General features: G+C 43.4%; 1 protein-coding gene across 1 annotated transcript in view; it reads left to right on the forward strand.

Moving 5' to 3' along the window:
- The window catches only part of LOC125441522 (N-acetyllactosaminide alpha-1,3-galactosyltransferase-like), a 96,603-nt gene that overhangs the window by 50,108 nt on the left and 26,492 nt on the right, over positions 1-20,003 (forward strand). Inside the window, exon 6 of the mRNA XM_048512131.1 lies at positions 19,508-19,704. Within this exon, the coding sequence (XP_048368088.1) occupies positions 19,508-19,704 (197 nt within the window). The remainder of the gene's footprint in view (positions 1-19,507; positions 19,705-20,003) is intronic.

The raw sequence follows: 20,003 nt of genomic DNA on the forward strand, positions 1-20,003 counted from the left end.
ACATTATGAAAAGGGACCATCTCTGCACAAATTTGCCTGACTGGAACACTAAGCGTCTATGCAAGGCAGTCAGTTTAGACCACAGACCTACTTTCCAAATACATTTAAGCCTACCTGAAATAGACAAAGCAATTCTTTTTCAACGAGCAACAATGTACAGGAAGGCTGGCCATGGGTGGGGGGAAGATGTCCGGGGCAGAGCTGTGCCCACAGGCAAATCTGTCCCGCTCTGGCCATGAAGCAAGATTTAAATCGTGCTACAAGTGGTTTTACTTGCTGCGAAGAGAGAGGAAAGTGAAAGTGGGGTTCCAGAAAATACTCCGTACAAGAAATCTTGCTATGGTGATCACTGGCCTCCACTATGCAGCAAAGGCTTTGTGCGTAATCGGCCACAGTCTACTGTCTCAAGACTTGCTGTTGCTGTTTTCCCTCAAATAGTTTTGCTTCTGCTTTGCACCTGCTTTCCACAGGAATGACACCTTCCCCAGCTATTGCGCTTGCAACTACTTCAGGAAACTCCTCTCCTCCTTTCCTGTGGTTTTGTGTTCTTGCCTTTACCAGATGCAGCAGTTAAATACTGAAGCATGTTGAAGATCTGAGAGTGCATACGTCCAAAGGGCAAGTAGGCTATATGAGGTTGACTGAAGGTTTCAGAAGGTTATTAAGGGTTGGGGAAGTTCCATTAAAGCAAAGCAAGTTAATTATAGGCAGGGTGGGTGTGTTTCCTGAAATAAATTCCGAACCGCTAACTGTTCCCATTTCAGAGATAACAGATTGTGCCACATGCCTTGTCAGGTAACTTATGTATTTTGCTTTAGGAAAAGCTGTCTTGGGCTATATGCAGTCAAGGCAAAAGAGAACCAGCCTTCTGTTTTTGTTTATCCTGCAGCATCTATTATTCAGGGTTATATTGCCTCTCTCTAGGGAGGCTCATTTATGCAGCTATCAGGGTTAAGGTCCAATGACATGAATCTGCTGAGGCACTAAGTTTGGACTATCTAGCTCAGTATTTCCCGCTGTGATTGGCGGTGACTCTTGGAAACGTGGGCAGCAGATAATGCCAGAGATTGAATTTGGGACTTCCTGCATGCAAAACAGGTCAACAGAAGCTTTGATCCCTGCCCATCTATCTTCCCCTGCCTCCATAAAATCTGACCTATTCTGGGGTTTGTAATGTGCTTTAATTCAACTGTGGCGGACTCTTGTGGCTGTACGTTCCACAGCCTAATGATTATGGGCGAGGAAAGACTTTTCTTTTTCCCAGCCCCTATTTACTGACCACTGATTTCGTTGGCTGACTTCAAATGAAGAGATTGAGATCCATGTTCTCTACAGGCAAAGATCAGATTGTAAAGTTTGACTCCCCAGTTCAAAAACAGCTCCCTTATTTGTTTATTTACTTAATTCATTTACACCACGCCTTTCTCCCTAATGGGGACTGAAAGCAGACAACTTCATTCTCCTCTCCTCCGTTTTATCTCCGCTGCCAATCACAGGGGGGTAGCTAGATAGTCCAGAGGTCTATCTCAGTGCCTCAGTAGGTTCAACTTGAGGTCAGGCAACGAAATCAATGGTCAGTAAATGGGGGACAGGTAAAAGAAAAGTATTTCCCCGCATAATCATTAGGCTGTGGAACTTACAGCCACGAGAGTCAGCAACAGTTGCATTAAAGCGTGTTACAAACCCCAGGATAGGTTGTGCAAGATGGGTTAGGCTGAGAGTGTGTCAAGGTTGCCGCAGAAATTTTCCATGGCAGTTGAACAAGGTCTCCCTGATCCTAGTTCGACACTCTTAACAACTACGCTAACTCTAGTCGTCAGTGGAAAAGAACTTTACTCCAATCTTTGAGGCTGTAGCCAGCTCTGGCCACTTCTATAACTGGAATTTCAGCTTGAATTACACAGCAATGCCCTCAGGTCCAAAGCAGCCACAAGAGGCCCGAGGCTGGAAAAGATAACACTATAGCAAGGTTAGTGGCTTTCTGCTCTCTGGTCATGATTCAGGCTTAGGTGTGTCTTGGAGGAATGATTCAGGCTTAGGTGTGTCTTGGAGGAATGTTGGACTGTTTTCCCCCCTTCAGCCCTCTGACTGAATGACATTTCCAAATCACTGGGAACCCCAAAAAAAGTTGAGAAAAGCAGAAAGAAGGATTAAAATTAATAATCCATTCAGTATGTCTTTATTCCACAGTGCTTGAAGAAATGATGTTAAAAACAATGTCGAACACTTAGCATTACAATAATTCAACAGAGATTTTAATCCAAAGACTGCATCTCCAACGACACCCAAACATGAAATTGATTGCACATAACAGGTGGACCTGACGCATTTTGATATGATAGGTCTTCAGATAATCAGGGCTGGGCATTTGACCAGTTTAATATTGTCACATAATGGCCAAGGTCCCTCCCACCCCCAAACCATTAACTTTCATTCAGGGTGACAAAAGAGCTGTTTTGAACTCCCAAGACGTTTGATTTTCATGCTAACAAATGAGTTACTTTTTCCTTTCTTTTCCTCTCCTTCTTTTGCTGTCAAATCACATCTGATTTATGATGACTTCCTAGGATTTTCAAAGTATGTGATATTTGGAAGGGGTTGGCCATGGTCTGCCTCTGGGTCACTCAGGTATTCTTTGGAGGACTCCCATTCAAATACTAGCCAGGGTCAGGGCTGTCCGGCTGTGAATGTGTGGCTGGCCCAAGCTCACCCAGCAAGCTTCCATGGAATGAGTGGGGATTCGAACCTGCGTCCAGCTTCTAGTCTGCTACTTTAACTGCTACACCATACTGACTCTCCTATAAAAGAACAAACTCAGTCACTTGTTCTTTCCCTGGGAAGCATGATAAACATCCTTCTCTAAGCCAGCGTGGTATAGCAGTTAAGAGCAGGTGCGCTCTAATCTGGAGAACTGGGTTTGATTTCCTGCTCTGCCACTTGAGCTGTAGAGGTTTATCTGGTGAACCAGATTAGCTTGTGCACTCCAACATGCCAGCTGGGTGACCTTGGGCTAGTCACAGTTCTTCAGAGATCTCATCCCCACCCACCTCACAAGGTGTTTGTTGTGGGGGGGGGGGAAGGGAAAGGAAATTGTAAGCCCCTTTGAGTCTCCTTACAGGAAAAGGGGGGAATAGAAATCCAAACTCTTCTTCTTCTTCTATGCAAACTGGGCAGTTTTGAAAGGCAGCTGTACTCACTAGGTAGCTGGCAGGTTCTTCCTTCTTAAAGATGCCTGCAAAGGTCTTACCAGTGGTCAGTGGGAAAAACTTTGCCCTGCGATTGGTCAGCTCCCCCACCAACAACTCCAGAACTGGGAAGCAGTGAGTCTTCCTTATTGGGCTGAGAGTGTGTCACAAAGGATGCCAACTACAAGGGAATGCTGAGCAAATAAGAGACTGTTAATTGATAATATTTAACTGATCCATTGACCTGCAGTGCCAATCCTGCTTGTAAATGAAATTCCCTGCTGCTTCCAAGAACTCTTGTCATGCGAGAAACAGCAGCCTAAAGCCCTGCTCAGGAATGGCAAAGTTCTTTGGTAACTTTTTTGGATCCCAGCCTCCATGTTTCCTGCAGTGTGTTTTGCTGGGGCTTGGAACAAGGGGAAGAGGGCCCTAGCAAAGTCAGCAGTCCATTTCCTGTCTTTCTAGAACTGGGAAACCTTTTTCTTGCTGTAGAAAAGAGGATGCAGAAGGCCTTTCAGTAAAAGCAAATTTTCATTTCTGAGCAAGACCCAGAGAGAAGGCAGAAAGTATCTTAAAAAAAAATGAATGGAGAAACTCTGACCTGGATCCAAAATGATGTTTTTCATAATATTCCAAATATGTCTAATATGCTTCTATCATTGTCCCACAATTGTCTTTTAGGCAGGAAACCACACTGATGTTCGTGAATAATTTATTGTAACACAGTTGTCAATCTGTCTGCTAAAATTATATTAAATATCTTATAATCATTATTCAGTAATGATATTGGTCTGTAGTTCTCTGCAAAAGAAACTGGGATAGGTACCACCCCTATGATTAAGGGGTGGCAGGAACATCCCTATAAGGAAATGCTGAGGACTTTGGGGCTTTTTTGTTTAAGGTGACTGGATGTGATGGAGGTATCTAAAACTGTGTATGCTGTAGAGAAAGTGAGAGGGAGATAACTTTGCCTGCCTCTCCCAAAACATTAGAACACTAGCCATCCAATGAAATTGATGGAGATACGATTCAAAACAGAGAAAAAGAACTTTGTCGCTCAACAAGTACTTAATGTGCAGACACAGGCGTACACAGGTGTAACACATTTCCCTCTGTGATACACCTCTGAAGATGCCAGCCACAGATGCAGGCAACACATTAGGAACAAGATCCACACAGCACGGAAAGCACAAAACAATCAGTGGAGTTCGGCCATGAAAGGCTTCGACAATACACTGCATACCAAAGTTCAAAACCATGACTTGCATTGACCCGACATTTTCAAATTGACAAATCCACAGCCCAAATTACAACTGATGGAGTTTTGGTTTTTAAATTTTCTTTCATGAAAGAAGCTTTTTGGATCTAGGAGACAGAGAGAAAGCTTCTCTCTTCTGCTGGTTTTCTTGGGAAGAGAAATGCCATATGTACATTACCCATGTGCTTATGAACAATCCACACACAGAGAGAAACGTAAACAGGATACATTTTTCAGAAGCTGTTGAAGAAGCTGCATCCAACACACATGTTGAGTGTGGAGTGGGGGAACAGGGTTGCTAGCTGTGACTACCGGTAGGCATAATCCGTTTTCTCCCTGTATATTCATTCACTATGTAGACTAATGAAGTCTGTACAGTCTTATTCTTTCTTTAACTGCTTCTGTAGAGTTGGTTGAATTGCCTCCCTAAGCTTCTAATCATAAAGCCAGGTATTTGGAGCTAATTACTACTTTCTGTATTTAGGGACTGGCATTTGATACAAAACAAGAAACAGATTTTAGGTTTCCAATTTAGTTCCTAACCACTGGGTGGGAGGGGAGAACCACCTCATAGCGTGCAACATTTTAGAACTGCAAATACAAACTTTCTTATGCTCGCTGGTTATTTTCATAGGGATAGGTCTCGAACCTTAAGCCAATAAACGGACTCTGTATAGTTGATCAGAAGCGTTTATTGAGAAGCGTCAGAGCACCAAGCAACCAGGTTTTGCCACCCCCTTTATTCCTGGCAAGTCCCCCTCCCCACTCAAGTTCCCAATAAATTGTGAAAAACAGTCTCTGGGGCAGAGGCGCCCCAAGATTGGTGGCAAATAGTGAGAGAAAGTCACCTGGCTTTCCCCACAAGATAACGGATACTCCCTTTCTTGTGGGATCAGGGTGTCAGTGGAAAGCCTAGTTATCCACAAAGTGTGTGAAGCCATAAAGTTCAAGGAAAGAATGCCCAAGATGGCAGTGGTAACATACAGCAGGCTGGTTACATATATCTTTTCACAGCATTTAGTTTGAAGCTTTTAAACAGTTACAATGAGGTAGGAATGTATCTCAATCACTTACATACATTCCCTCTGTCACATAGCCAGGTTCACAGTTGAAAGTTTCTGTGCCCTCTGCACCAGTTGGTGAAGGCTCTCTTCTGTCATCTTTTTTTTTTTGCACTCACTTGTGGGGATTTTGAAGCAAGGAGATGCCAGTCAACTGACCTCCACAGTTTCTTTCTTTTGAAACTGAGGGATATTTAATTTCACAATAGATCTGGTTTTGCTTATTGCAAAATGGCTATGACTGCACAAATTCAGAAGCGTTTCCTGTCTAAAGAGGTGTGGTCACATGGTGCTGAAGGCAGGAAAGCAAGGGCACTCTATCCCAAATGCACACAGAAAGACAATTTCTAAGAAGGCGACTGCATAATCTTCCCTCAACAGAGACAAGAAAGGGTCAATCTGGGGATTTATTAAAATATTTGAATCTCACCTTCCCAAGAAAGGTTGAAAAGGATGTGAAGATGGGAAATCTGTAAACTGACCTACGTCTCTCACTGATTTTAAACTGCAAGGGTTACAATATTTTTTCTTGCATTATTTTCACAACCATCCCCCCCCCCCCCCAGCTTCTTGGTACAAAATCCTGTCAACTCACAGCCAAATTATTGCACCTGTTTTCAAGGCAAGAGATGAACAGAGTTGATTTGCGTTGCCTGTCTCTGCATAGCAACCTTTGACTTATTTCATGGTCTCCTATCCAAGCACCAATCAGGGCTGACCCTGCTTAGCTTCCAAGATCTGACAAGATGAAGCTAGCCTGGGCTATCCAGGTCAGGCTGGAGGCTATTTATTTACACTATTAGAAACTGTGTGAGACTGATGGGGGTCCCTTGCTACATCTGGTCTGTCTGTGATTTCAGAGGGATGGGGATCAGGAAACTGGAGCAGCAGCTCCCAGCAAAGGCAAGTGCTGTGGGTGACAGACCAGTTTGTGGATTCATTCGGACTCATTCACTGTCTGCTGAATGCAGAAAGGAAGGTCCCCTTTGAAGGTTCTCACACCATGGACTAGGACAAAAAAATGGCTCACAGTTCTCATGCAGATGGGTCACGAGGTTCAGAGGGAGAAGGAGGAAACGAGAGACTTGAGTCCACCTCCGCAGCATGTGCGAACTGGAAATTCAATACAGTTTGTTGCGAAGGAACGCTGAATATGCAAAACAAAGTGACTAAAGTGAGATTACTTCATTTGATGTTGGGTAGGGGGAAAGGAATATTACGTTAGGGTGCTGTGTGGTTTCCAGGCTGTATGGCCATGTTCTAGCAGCATTCTCTCCTGAAATTTCGCCTGCATCTGTGGCTGGCATCTTCAGATCCTCTGAAGATGCCAGCCACAGATGCAGGTGAAACGTGCATACAGCCTGGAAAACACCATACAGCCTGGAAAACACACAGCAACCCAGTTATTCCGGCCATGAAAGCCTTCAACAATACAGTATTACATTACTTTGTGAGTGGTTCCCAAAAGTACAATACATTTAGAAGAGGGTCCCAATAAGTACAGGAAGTTTAGATGTGGGTCCCACTTCAAAAAGTCGAAGAACCTTTGCCCTGGGGCATTCTTCAATGTGAACATGAAACTTCAGCCTTCTCAGGAAAGCTGGACTCACAGAAGGAAGGAAGAGAGGGATAAAGATCATTACATTGTCTGCTTTTCTTGGAACTGGCCTGCTGCTGGCAGCGGCCTTTGCCTTTCCTGCCAAATGTATCAGGGCAGAAATTTGATGAATCCTCTCAGAGACAAACAAGATCACTGCTGGGAGTAGGGTAGCCAACTCCAGATTGGGAAATTCCTGACGATATTGGGGAGGGCAGGAGCCTGGAAGGGTGAGGTGTGGGAAGGGGAGAGACTCCACTGGGTGTAATGCCACAGATTTCACCCTCTAAAGCAGCCATTCTCTGCAAGGGAACTAATCTCTGTTGTTTAGAGAGTAGTTATATTTCTGGGAGATCTCCAGGTCGCACCTGGAATTTGTTGCCAAACCCATTTGGAAACAAGGAAGGGAAAGGGGAGCAGCAGACACGGGACCAGTGCTGCAGCTATGGGATGCTCTGGGGGGAAAAAACAGCTACTGCAAACTCTGATAGGCTTGATATCAATTTAAAGACAATGGCACGTACCCCAAGAATTCTGGGAATTTGGTAAAGGTACAGAGCTCCCCTCTTAGAACTAAAATTCCCCGGGTCCATGGGACAAAATGAATGAACTGCTTCAAAGCTGTAGTTTGATCTAGCCTTTTTCTTTGCAGTAGTATGCCTCTTTAAATCGGTGCACAAGAAGACTTTGCTGCCGTGTACAGTGGAAAGCCATGGGAGTGGAAGTTCCCTCCAAAAGAGGGGACATACAGGTCTCCACTTTGTGGAAGTAACCAGAATTGGTGCTTTCTTAGCACTCATTAAACTTTTCTCAATTCCCAGAGTGTGCTCTCTTGAGCCCAAAAGATCTACTGATTTTGCTGAGCTGAACTCCAAGTCTGATTCCAAAGCAGGTCTTGTTTTCACTAGGAGAGGACAAATATGAGCCAACTGCCCAGCTCCAGGGATCATCAAGAGATCCTAATTTCCACACACCCCTTTTTGGGGTGTGTGCAATCCCAGTTGCATAGTTAAGCAGGGACTATTTTGAATCTCCCCTCCCCACCCTTTCAATCCCCCCATTTCACTTCCACTTTTCCATTCCAGCAAATCATGAGTCTTTATAATAATGCGGTTTCCTCATGAATTTTTGCTCTGTTGTACAAATTTGGCAATGTTACTTGACCTTCAGAAACCAATCACCGTACATTCTATCTGTTACACATTGTACATTTGACAGAAGAACTGAAATCACTCAGTTCTTAGCAGAGTAAAAACACAACAGAGTTTAAAAAGGAATTATCCTTTATTAGGATTCTGGTTATAAAAAATTAGGCTACAAAATATATACAACAAAAAAGAGAAAGACAAAAAATAATAATCATGTGCAAAAATGCACCAGCAAGCAAACACGCTTACATAATAACCCAGCAAAATAGCATCAACAACACAGCATAAGGAGAAAAGAACAGCAGCAGAATAAGGTAAAGGAGTAAAACAGTGAGGAGTAAGAAGCAGACAAAACGACGCCCTTATGTGCAAAAAGGGAGGTGACCCCCAATTAACCTATTAGCAGCTCACCTGCCCTGCATTAAGAGAAACAACCAAGTAAATGCAGCTACCATATATACACGAGTATAAGCCGACCCAAATATAAGCTGAGGCACCTAATTTTACCACAAAAAACTGGAAAAACTTATTGACTTGAGTATAAGCCTAGGGTGGGAAATGCAGCAGCTACTGGTAAATTTCCAAAATAAAAATAGATACCAATAAAATTACATTAATTGAGCCATCAATAGGTTAAATGTTTTTGAATATTTATTTCAAAGAAAAACAGTAAACTAACTCTGTAAGCCCACCTGGAATAGCAGCCAAAGTAACATGAGAAGACTTTGCCAATATACACTCGAGTATAAGCCGACCCATATATACTCAAGTATAAGCCAATAAGCCGAGGGGGGCTTTCTCAGCATTAAAAATGTGCTGAAAAGGTCGGCTTATACACGAGTATATACGGTATCTTATTCCTGCAAGGAGTTAATGAAAGAATCACTAGGAATGTCAAATATTCTAACAGCATTAACAAATGGGAGCCCCATGAGACTCACAGAAGGAAATCTAAATGTCCCCCTCATCACCAAATTTGGTGCAGTTCCAGGTCCCACCATCCTAGTGTCCAAGGCCACAGCTGCAGCCAAGCCTGGAGCTACTGCCAACATCTGTTGTGGGCAGGCCCAAAGCTGGTTCCTGCAGGTGCCGTGCTGTGGCCAGGTCCAGAATGACTCCTGACATCTGCTGCTGCCTTGACCACTCCCAGAACAGCTCCCAATGTCCCCTGCTGCATCCTGAGTGGCTCCCAATGGCTGCCACTGTAGAATTACAGTTAGTGCATTGTGTGTGCATGCACAGACTATTATTATTATTATTATTATTATTATTATTATTATTATTATTATTATTATTATTATTATTATTATTATTTAGGGGTAGTGGTTAAGGTGTCAGAATAGGACCTGGGAAACCCAGGTTCAAATCCCCACTCACGCCAAGAAAGCTTGCTATGTGACCTTGGGCCAGTCACACACTCTTAGCCTGGACACTGGCTAGTATTTGGATGGGAGACCTCCCTGGAAGACCATGGTTGTGATATGGAGGCTGGCAACGATACATCACCACCAAATGTCTCTTGCCTTGAAAACTCTATGGGGATGCCCTAAGTCATCTGTGGCTTGATGGCAAAAAAAAAAAGAAGTATTTTCTTAAGACTTCAGATTTCTTCTGCATTACTGAGGCAGGTCTCCCAAGTTTGCAGGAAAATCTGTTCAGGGTTGATCTGGTCTCGATCCCCAGATTTAGATATCCACAAATGGGGGCCACTCATTGCTATTTAGCTATGTAGATTTCCCATGTTTACTAGCTTATCGAAATGTTCACATCTGACCTTTCACCGGAGATAGAAATGTATAAAGTGTCATGGTACTTAATCAATACCACCTAAATTGCATATAAAAACCAGCCAACCTGCCCACAATAATACCAATGAACCTACAAAATCATCAGCAAAAAATAAATAAAAAATACATGAGCATGATTAAAAAGCACAAAGAAATAATGGGCCAGAATTGCTTATCCCTTGTGTTTACACTGGGCGGAGCAAACTCTTCTAATAGGCCCTGGCTCAGTGGTAGAGCATCAGCTGGGCATGCAGAAGGTCTCAGGTTCAATTCCCGGTATCTCCAGTTAAAAGGACCAAGGACTACTAGACAATGCAAAAGATCTCAGCCTGGAGAGGCACTGCCAGTCAGGGTAGGTAATATTGACCTTGATAAACCAATGATCTGACTCAGTATACAGCAGTTTCAGGTGTGCTCATTTGCAGAGTGCCTCTCCCCTTAGTGTTCATAAGATGATGAGACAAGAGAACAGGGTGTGGGTTCCAGCACCCATTTAGATACATAATTCACTAAGGGTTTGGAATGTCCGACAACAAACTCCCAGCCAATGGGTGTGAAGTGTGTCCCTCACATTCTAACCACAACCCATATCTTTTCCCAAGACCTGAGGGCCTCAGGAAGTGAGGTGGGGGGACACATGGGCCCAATCCTCCATCTTGGACTCAGACCTCCACCTTCCTTCCCTGTTTCTAAAGCTGTTTCCATGGTATTTGGGAAATGAGGGGGAAGGGAAACAGCCTGATCCCTCATGTGGGCCAGAGATAGCTGAGCCCCACATGGAGGATCAGGACTCCTTCCCTGTTTCCAAAGCTGTGCAGGGTTTGGGAAACAAGGTCAGGGAAATAGTCCTATCCTGCCCACCCTCTCACCCCCACATCTAGAGTCCACTTTATTTCATTTGAAAATGGGCTTTACTGCTAGTCTCTATCTAAATTAGGATCCAGGAATGAATGGACTTACTTGACAGGATGGCGAGGTTCTTTTTAAAAAAAGCACTTGTACTAATTGACATTTGAATTTCTACTTCACAATTTAAGCATGCAAAAGAGGGTGAACCAGAGGTGTTTGCTGCTTGAAAATCTACATTTAGAAAGGGTTTTATAACATTTTCTAAAATTCATTTCCTGCAAACTATTGCAGATTATAAAAGTCAGACTACCACAGAAGCTACCACTGTGCAACTTCCTCCCCTTCCTGCCTCACATAAACATGGTGTATGTAAAGCAAGTTCATGTAAGCGTGAACAGGAAACAAGAGAAAAGTACAGGTGGGGGGAAAAGGTTAAACTTTTGACATTGTAGACTCTTCTGAACATTTTAATCCCTTCTGAAACCACAACCACAAAATGAAAGCATCATGGTTTGTAGAGTGATTTGGTTAGGGTAAATTGACAAAAAAAACCCCTCTTTAAATTGAAAAATAAGTAGTTTTTTTTCCAGCTCTTCCTAATGCAAGTGCTAAAAACAATGCACAGGGTTGGGCTGCTGGAGGCAGGGGCAGTCTTAGCCAGTGGGCATTGAGGAAAGCTGTGGCGATTCACCCCTGAAGGGGAGAAAAGAAGAGCAGATTCCTGCTTCTGCTTGCACTTGCTCTGTCTTGGGCTTGGGTAATTGGCTTCCAGCCGCAACTGTGGTTCCTGCTCAACTTGCATAGTGTTGAGCAAACTGGTTCCTGCTCAACTTGCAAGGGCCACCCCTTGCTTAGCCTGGGTGGGGAGGGGCAGTGATTCCAAAGTGCCATTCTGAAGTAGGGCTACCCTTCCAGAAATTCCAGCTGGTGCAAAATGCAGCTGCACAGGGATGCTGTGGACAGCCCATATTCAACCAGTCTCTACCAGGTGCATTGGCTCCAGGTGGAGTACCACATCAGGCTTAAGGTTCCAGCATTGACATTTAAAGCACTAACCAGGCATCTGCATTCTTGTGTAGTTTTTGAGTTCTCCAGAACTCTTCATCAGGTGGGATATTAAGCACAAAAAATGCTTTTAATATCATGCCTAATGGGAAGGCCCTTTCTCATGTGAATACTTCAGTTTCCTCATCTGCAGGCCAAATTTCTGAGAGCACCTTTCTTGAAAACAGTGCCTCATTACCAGAGGGGCTGATAGCCATCCAATTAATTTTTTAATTAAGGATTATCTCTTTAGTACATATTCTGCCTTTCCTCAAAGGAGCTCAAGACAGAGTACATCAGTTTCCTCTCTTCCATTCTCACCCTCACAACAACCCTGTGAAGTAGGTTACATGGATGTCCTTTCTGCACAGCAGAAATAAAATGTCCTGAAGACATTTTTAAAAGATCCATCTTGGCTTTTTTGTGTTCGCACTGGGCAAAGAACACAAGTGCTGCCAGCCAACACAGTTCTTTCTTCCCACCTGTTGGCCGATGGAGCTCTTGTCAATTTCATAGTTGTGCCCACCATTTTGTTTGGTGCCGCAGAGATTGCCATGCCTCTGACATTTGGTGAAGGTTTTCCATGGAAGTTTTCTCTGCTTGCAGCTCATCTGCATGCCATTTCACTGTAAAAAATAGATGAATAACGTTCGTTTTGACCGGCAATCCTGCGCACGTGTTGTTTTTCCTTTTTGTTGTTGTTTTGAGGAGGATGTCTGCAAAGCTAGGATGACACAAATACGTGCATCTTGCAGCTTCTCTAATTGTGTCTGCGTAGCTTCGCAGACAGCTCCCTCAAAATAACAACAATAAAGGTAAAATGACCCGTGGTAGGATCGCCAGGCAAAACAAACTTTATTCGCTTATTTTTTACAGTGAAATAGCAAACAGATGAGCTGCAAGCAGAGGAAAATTTTCATCAAATGATGGAGGCTCCTCTGCGAAAATTAAAGTAAGAGCTAGGGAGACAAGAGGCAGGAGAAATAAAGAGGAGGAGGAGGAGGAGGAGGAGGAGGAGAAGAAGAAGAGTTTGGATTTATATCCCCCCTTTCTCTTCTGTAGGAGACTCAAAGGGGCTTACAATCTCCTTGCCCTTCCCCCCTCACAACAAACACCCTGTGAGGTGGGTGGGGCTGAGAGAGCTCAGAAGAACTGTGACTAGCCCAAGGTCACCCAGCTGGCGTGTGTGGGAGTGCACAGACTAATCTGAATTCCCCAGATAAGCCTCCATAGCTCAGGCGGCAGAGCTGGGAATCAAACCCGGTTCCTCCAGATCAGAATGCACCTGCTCTTAGCCACTGCTCTTAGCCACTATGCCACTGCTGCTCCTCCTGTATCTCCTGCCTGTTCTTGGTTGCTCAGCAAGCAGGAAACTTCAACACAGATTGGGGGGAAAAGGTAGCTAGTTTGTGGCAATTTTTGAAAAACCCGGGTTGACTGAAACAAACGTCCTGAGGACACTTTGAGGGAGAGAGCTGTGCGAACTTCTTTCCTACAACATTTTTTTATAACATACTCAAGATGTCATATTCTGCTGTGCAGAAAAGACCAGAGCGGGAATGACTGGCCCACAGTCAGCCAGCCAGCTTCAGGACAGAGTAGAGATTTGAAACTGTAGGTCTCCCATCTTGGTTTAACAATCTAACCACCACATCATGCTTATTCTCAAATTCATAAAAGGTGTAAAAAACAGCTAGCAGCCCTTAACGGGACCTCCATGTTTAGAGACTCAGCACTTGTGAATATTTAGTTGGACACCAAGACCCCACTAGTGGGTCTAGAGGCATCTAATTGGCCAGATGAATAATGAACTTTGGTCTGGTCCCGCCAAAGGCAATTCTTGTTTTTTTAAATACAGCATGGGGGAATGGGATTTAGTTTTCACTTGTGAAATATTTCCAGAGGCTGCTGGCCTCTTATCACCTTTCTCATCTGTTCTCCTAATTCCTATCTATCCAACCCTGAAGCATAGTTGCTTCATACCCACCCACCCCCTCCCAGGAGAGACCATTACTGAATTTGCAGCAACATCCCTGACCAACTTTGAGACAGGCACCAGCAGAAGCCAGGGTGGTGTGTTTGTGGAACTGGGCTTTCTGAGTTGTCGTTGTAAGATGGTGGAGCTCCCAGTCAGAAAAGGTTCACCAGTGCCCCATAACACCTGACTATTCAATCGCAGAGGGCATTATATATATATACTTATTTTAAGGTGCTGCAAACTCATCAGGTGTCCTTGGGCAAGCCACCTCAAGCTCCTTATCAACAATAGGGGAGGTCAACTGCCTGCTAAAATCAAAGATGCCTTTAAAGATGTGGGTGGATGACAGCTTGGTTAAAAAAAAACTTTCTTATTGCAGAACCAGGAATGCCAGCCTCTTGGTGAGGGCAGAGAATCTTTCATTCCCAGCTTCCATTGCTCAGAGCAGCACGGGGAGAAAAATAATTTTAAAAACTACTCGACAAAGCAGATGTCACTTCCAGGTTTCTCCTGGAAGTGATGTCATGCCATTGCTGATGGCTACCTCCCATGTCCTTGCTCACCCCATCCCATGTCTCCTACTGTAAATCAGCCTGCCCAAGAAATTGGCTTGGTGCTGTCTTTTGCTAGTGTTTGGCTGCAAAAACATGTCATAAGACTTACGGCACGTAATTACTCCAATACTTGCAATTATGTAATTATATAAGTAGTAAACAAAGGGTACAATGACTTCTCCAATTTTGAAGAATTGCATGCAATAAAAGAGGTAAGAAGCCTTTCAACTTATTATTGCTGTTCCTTAAAATTGGGGAAAAGATGCTGAATTATGCAGTAAGTGAAGGTTAATTACATATCATTTTAATTAAATATAGTGTTTCCTACAGCTTCCAGGAATATGAGGTGCATCAATGTAAGATTTAATGTGTTTGACTTGGATCCCACTGGGGCAGCCCCATCCACAGCCTGAGGCTGAGGGGGAACTGCGCCTGGGGCAGGCATGTGTCCTGCGCCCCTGCCACGCCCTGGAACACCCCTGCACTGGCACGTGCCTGATGTGTCATTGCCACCCCCCCTCTCCCCCTTGGTGCTACACCAACATCGCACCACCTCCAGAAAATGTTTGGGTGGCATGGGGAATTGGGAAAAACAACAAACCTCCCTGGTCAGCTGAATGTCCTCCATGGGGCTGAATGAACAGTCTGTGGCATCTGTTGTGTGAAAGTTTGGCTAGGATTTTCTATTTTCAGCTCCTCCCCCGGGATCCCCCTGGCCCACCCCCCTGTAATGGCATCCAATCGGATGCCAACATAGCTCCCAACGCCAGCCTCCCTTCCAGAATGGGCACCTCCAAGGTCCTCAGCACCCACCCATCCCCCAGGTTGCCTTCCCCACCAGCGCATTTGCCAGTTGAGCCATTTCTGGCACTGGCTCTTCGGGGTCCCATCAGAGGAATTCCACATCCCTTGCTACACGATTATTTTAACTGGAGATGCCAAGGATTGATCTTGGGGATGATCTAGTCCACAGGTGTCAAACTCACAGCCCTCTAGATGTTATGGACTACAGTTCCCATCACCCCCTGCCAGCATCATGCTGGCAGGGGATGATGGGAACTGTAGTCCGTAACATCTGGAGGGCTGCGAGTTTGGCACCTGTGATCTAGTCGTATTTGAGAGACTGAATGGCATGGTCAGAGCTCCAAGGAAAAAGGGCATGGCTTTTACTGTGTCACACTGTCATTAAAAGCGAAACGTTATCGATGGAACTTCACATACATGGGTCGAAGATTTGCTGAGCTGAATACATTCAGGGTGCGCCAATTGTGACATAAATGCATCGCTCAGAAAAAAGGGTACATCTTCTTTGTTCGCCTCTTATCAACAATAAGATCAAGATAACCGCTCTAGAGATTAACATAACAGGAAGCAAAAGAACAGTGTGCTCTCATACGATCCTGCTGCGGCATATTGTCTCTGTTCAGTATATCACAGAAAAAAAGCATTATAGCTGGGGAGAACATTTTCCTTCCTCCACCCACTGCTTGGTTTCCATGGGGGGGCAGTTGCCAAATAACCTTCTCCAGCCAGCCCCCACCTCCCAAGCTTGCTTGTTTATGAAAAATTCTGGCATCTCAAGTTGAGAGCCTTTGCACATGTGTAACAATAATAAGCATTTACATACTGTATTGTGGAAGGTTTTCACAGCCATAGTCAACTGGCTGCTGTGGGTTTTCTGGGCTGTGTGGCTATGGTGGCTTTTGCTCCTAACATTTCACCTGTATCTACATCTGACATCTTCAAAGGAATGTCATGGTAAGATGTGTAAGAAAAACACACCTTGCCATGACGTGCCTCTGAAAATGCCAGTCATAGATGTGGGTGAGACATTAGGAGCAAAACCTACTAAATCACTGCCTCACAGCTGGGAAAACCCACAACAGCTATTTACCGTATATAGTGTTTCTTTCAACCCTTATAACCCTGTAAGGTAGGCCAACATTGGTAGGCCAACATTGGCCTTTCCACACAACACAAATAAAATGTTTTCAGGAAGGAAATAAAGCAAATAAAGGCTTGTTCTCTGTGATGTTTTTTCTAATTGAATTTGTTCCCAAATAATTATGAATTAATATGGAAAAATATCTAGAAAGACCTAGAAAGATGGTCAAATGTGAAACTTTCCCTTTTTGGAGGAACTGCAGTGATTAAATCTAATGTCCCAGCGAAGATGAACTTTCTGTTCCAAACTAACTGTATTAATTTCAGATAAATTCTTTTAAGATTTAGAAGAAAGATATTTTGCACTTTTGTGGGAGGGAAAGAAACTAAGAATTAAATATAAAAACTGATGCCATAGTGAAATGAGATTGTCAGGAGGCTCTGCGTTTCCACTCAAATCCTACAACTCTTACTCATCAAGCTGTGGAGCTTCTGCTGGGTTGCCTTTTTAAGGAGAGGATGCTACTTGAAAATAAAGAATCATTAAACTTGGAAGGCCATGATTTGCTGAATGGGTGGCATGCATATTTATGGCACCAGAAAGATAAGATGCATAAAGGATTTAATGATCACTATATACGGAGAGTAATAGGTGAAGTTTGGGAGGAATAGAAGAGGAAGATGATAGTTAAAACACCTTGGTAGGTTTCTCCAAATGAAGCAGTTTTTTTAAAGGTCGTGGAAATACAGGTTACCTGTGATATAGGGATATATTTTTTAAAAAACTATGAAGGGATTTCAGAAATTGAAAGCTAAACATTAAATCATGAGAGCAATGGAGCTCAGTGCCAACGGTTTTTGTATCATCAGTTGAAAGAAAATTTTTAGCAAGATGAGAAAGTTGGCAATGCAAGAATCTGAACTGTGGGAGGCCATATGTAAATATGACAAATTTTTAATTAAAAGATTGTTTATATTGTTGTTTACAGTAGAAACAGAAAGAGTGAAGGAAAATAGGATAACATGCCATGTTAAAGATGGGCACAAGATTTAGGCATCATTATAAATTAGAAGAAGGGGATAAGGTTTGGGGAAAGAATTTGAAATTTACGTGCTTTACAAATTTAAAAGAGAACTTTTATAAGATGCTTTACCAGTGGTACCTTTATTTGGCTAGATTACCCAAAATATATACAAAGGTATCTGACCTTTGTTGGAGACGTAAACAAGAGACAGGGTCCTTCAGTAATATGTGATGGAGTTGCAACAGGGTGAAACAATTTTGGTATGAGATTTATAAATTGAAGAAAGATATTTTGGGTTATGATTTCAAATTTAGACTGGAGATGTTCTTGTTAAATATGTTAGATCTGGTTATTAGTAAAAGGAATGTGAAATTGACATTGTATTCAGTGGCTAGAATCTTATTAGGAAAGAACTGGAAATCTGTGGAAATACTCTCAATGGAAAAATGGATTAGTAAATTGACTGAATATGCAGCAACAGACAATCTGTCAATGCTAATAAAACTTAAAAACTGAGATAAAGTTCTAGAAGATTGGAACTTGCTGGTGAACTATATTAAAAGTAGAAATGATCTTCAGTGAGTCTCCATTACTAAAAGAAGAAGAAATAGAGTTGTTTGATATTACATGTGTAATAAAGAGGGATGTTAGAAGGATTTGGGGGGAGGCACCAAAATTTACTTGAACCAACTTGTGATTCTATACTTACACCAAAGTGGTGGCGTATTAACCCATGTGGGTGTATGGGTGCCAGAGGGGTGGCAACCTCCAGAGCTCCCTCTCTGTGGGCATGCAAGCAGAGTCCCCCACCTTACACACACACATTCTAGGGCTGGCCTTGGGCTCGACATTATTAGCATTTAAAAACCGGGTAAGACCTAGTCTTTGGGGAAGCTTTGGTGTAGAGTAACTCCTTGTTAAGCTGCCTACTGTTAAACCCCACTGGATTCTCAAAGTGCGTAAGAAAAACTAAAGAAACATGACCTTTTTACCTGTAAGTGAACTTTGTTTGCTGGCAATGGGGCTTGCTTCTGAGTAAACCCCTCCTAGGGCTCATGATTCACCCTGGGTTTCAGAGGAGCTTGCTGTAACGGTCGCTCCAAAGCAAAGCCACTGACTACCACCAAGCTTACTCCTGAGTAACACGCGCCTTGGAGCCAACCGTTTTTTCTAAACTAAAACCTCATTATTCAGGTTAAATTGCTGTGTTGGCACTTTGCGATAAATAAGTGGGTTTTGGGTTGCAATTTGGGCACTCGGTCTTGAAAAGGTTCGCCATCACTGTACTACACCCTTTTCAGAATAAAGGTGACAGCAGATTTGAGAATTCATCCGCCATTTCCTGGACTGTTTTTCTTCTAGAATGCTCTGTTTGGGCCCTGGTGCTTATCCAGTTCTGTCCCCAAGGCACTAGGACACAGGTGGAGCATTCTAGAACAAAGACAGTCCAGAAAATGGCAGGTGGATTCTCAAATCTGGTGTCATCTTTATCCTGAAAAGGGTACAGAACCAACCCCCGAGTTTTCTTTTTTAAGGAGCAACAGGTTCTCATATACAACTTTTGCGGCAAAGCTCCTAATCTCCAAACTTTGATCCCAGCCAACTGCAAAATTGCTAAACGGAGTGGAAAGAATATTCTGTGCTTTTCCCAATTTGATTACATCTCCCCCTCCCCTTCCAAATGGTTCAGCACTATTTTCTAAAATGTTTTCCCTGTGTACTGCAAGGTTGAGTCCTGGTTATCATAAAAACTGCTCAGAAATCTGCAAAAAAAAGTATTAAAAAGGCAAACGTTTTAGAAGCAGTGAATAATTTAGAAGACGGGGGGGGGGAGGGAACTACTCACCCCACCATTTCTCCTGCAAACACATGCACGTGACTTTTTTTCAGTCACCAAAACCTCCCTAGTCAAAACAGTACTTTTGGTCAGCTCCACCTTCGTACTATTTTTCCCCCGCAACGCAAGCAACTGTATCAACACCAGCATGATTTGCCAGATTTCCTCCAGCAAAACAAGGAAACGTGGCAAGCAGACCAGAAAAATAAGAGAAGTTCTGGCTGGGGAGATGGCTTTTTGTTGGATCTTGCCCGGCACAATGTCCGTTTTTAAAATGCTGCTCTCTCCCTGCTTCAATAGGCTTATGTTGGAATAGTTCAGCATGCTGGGTGCAGAGGAATCCCCCTCGGAAACAAGAGAAAAGGGCTTAATTTTGACAGAAAGCGCTGGAACAGTTTGCTTTCATTACAATCCTGCCTAGTTCAGCAGAACACCAAGCCGTGCAGGTTAACATATTTTCTGTTTTCCTGCTCAGAGAAGTCAAGTCCAGCCGCACGGTATGTATCAGCTTCAGCTCCTGAATTCTTTCACCCTGTAGAAAAATTATTTATTTATTTCTTTTTAAGGGGACCTTTCCATCGGGAAGCAGCTTTACTTTTAGTTTCCTTCCTTTCCTAGTTCTTTCCTTTTGTTCCACAGAAATTTCAAGGTCTTTCACCTTAGAGGAATATTGTTAACAGCCCAAGTGGCCTCTCAAAACAAATTCGATTCTAATTCTTGCCAGACTTAATCTGTTCTTAATTCTCTTTCCCCTTTCTGGTTGAAAGGCATTACTTTTTTTGTTGACTTTTAAGGA

Source organism: Sphaerodactylus townsendi, linkage group LG12 (assembly GCF_021028975.2).
Source record: "Sphaerodactylus townsendi isolate TG3544 linkage group LG12, MPM_Stown_v2.3, whole genome shotgun sequence".
NCBI classification, from domain to species: Eukaryota; Metazoa; Chordata; class Lepidosauria; order Squamata; family Sphaerodactylidae; genus Sphaerodactylus; species Sphaerodactylus townsendi.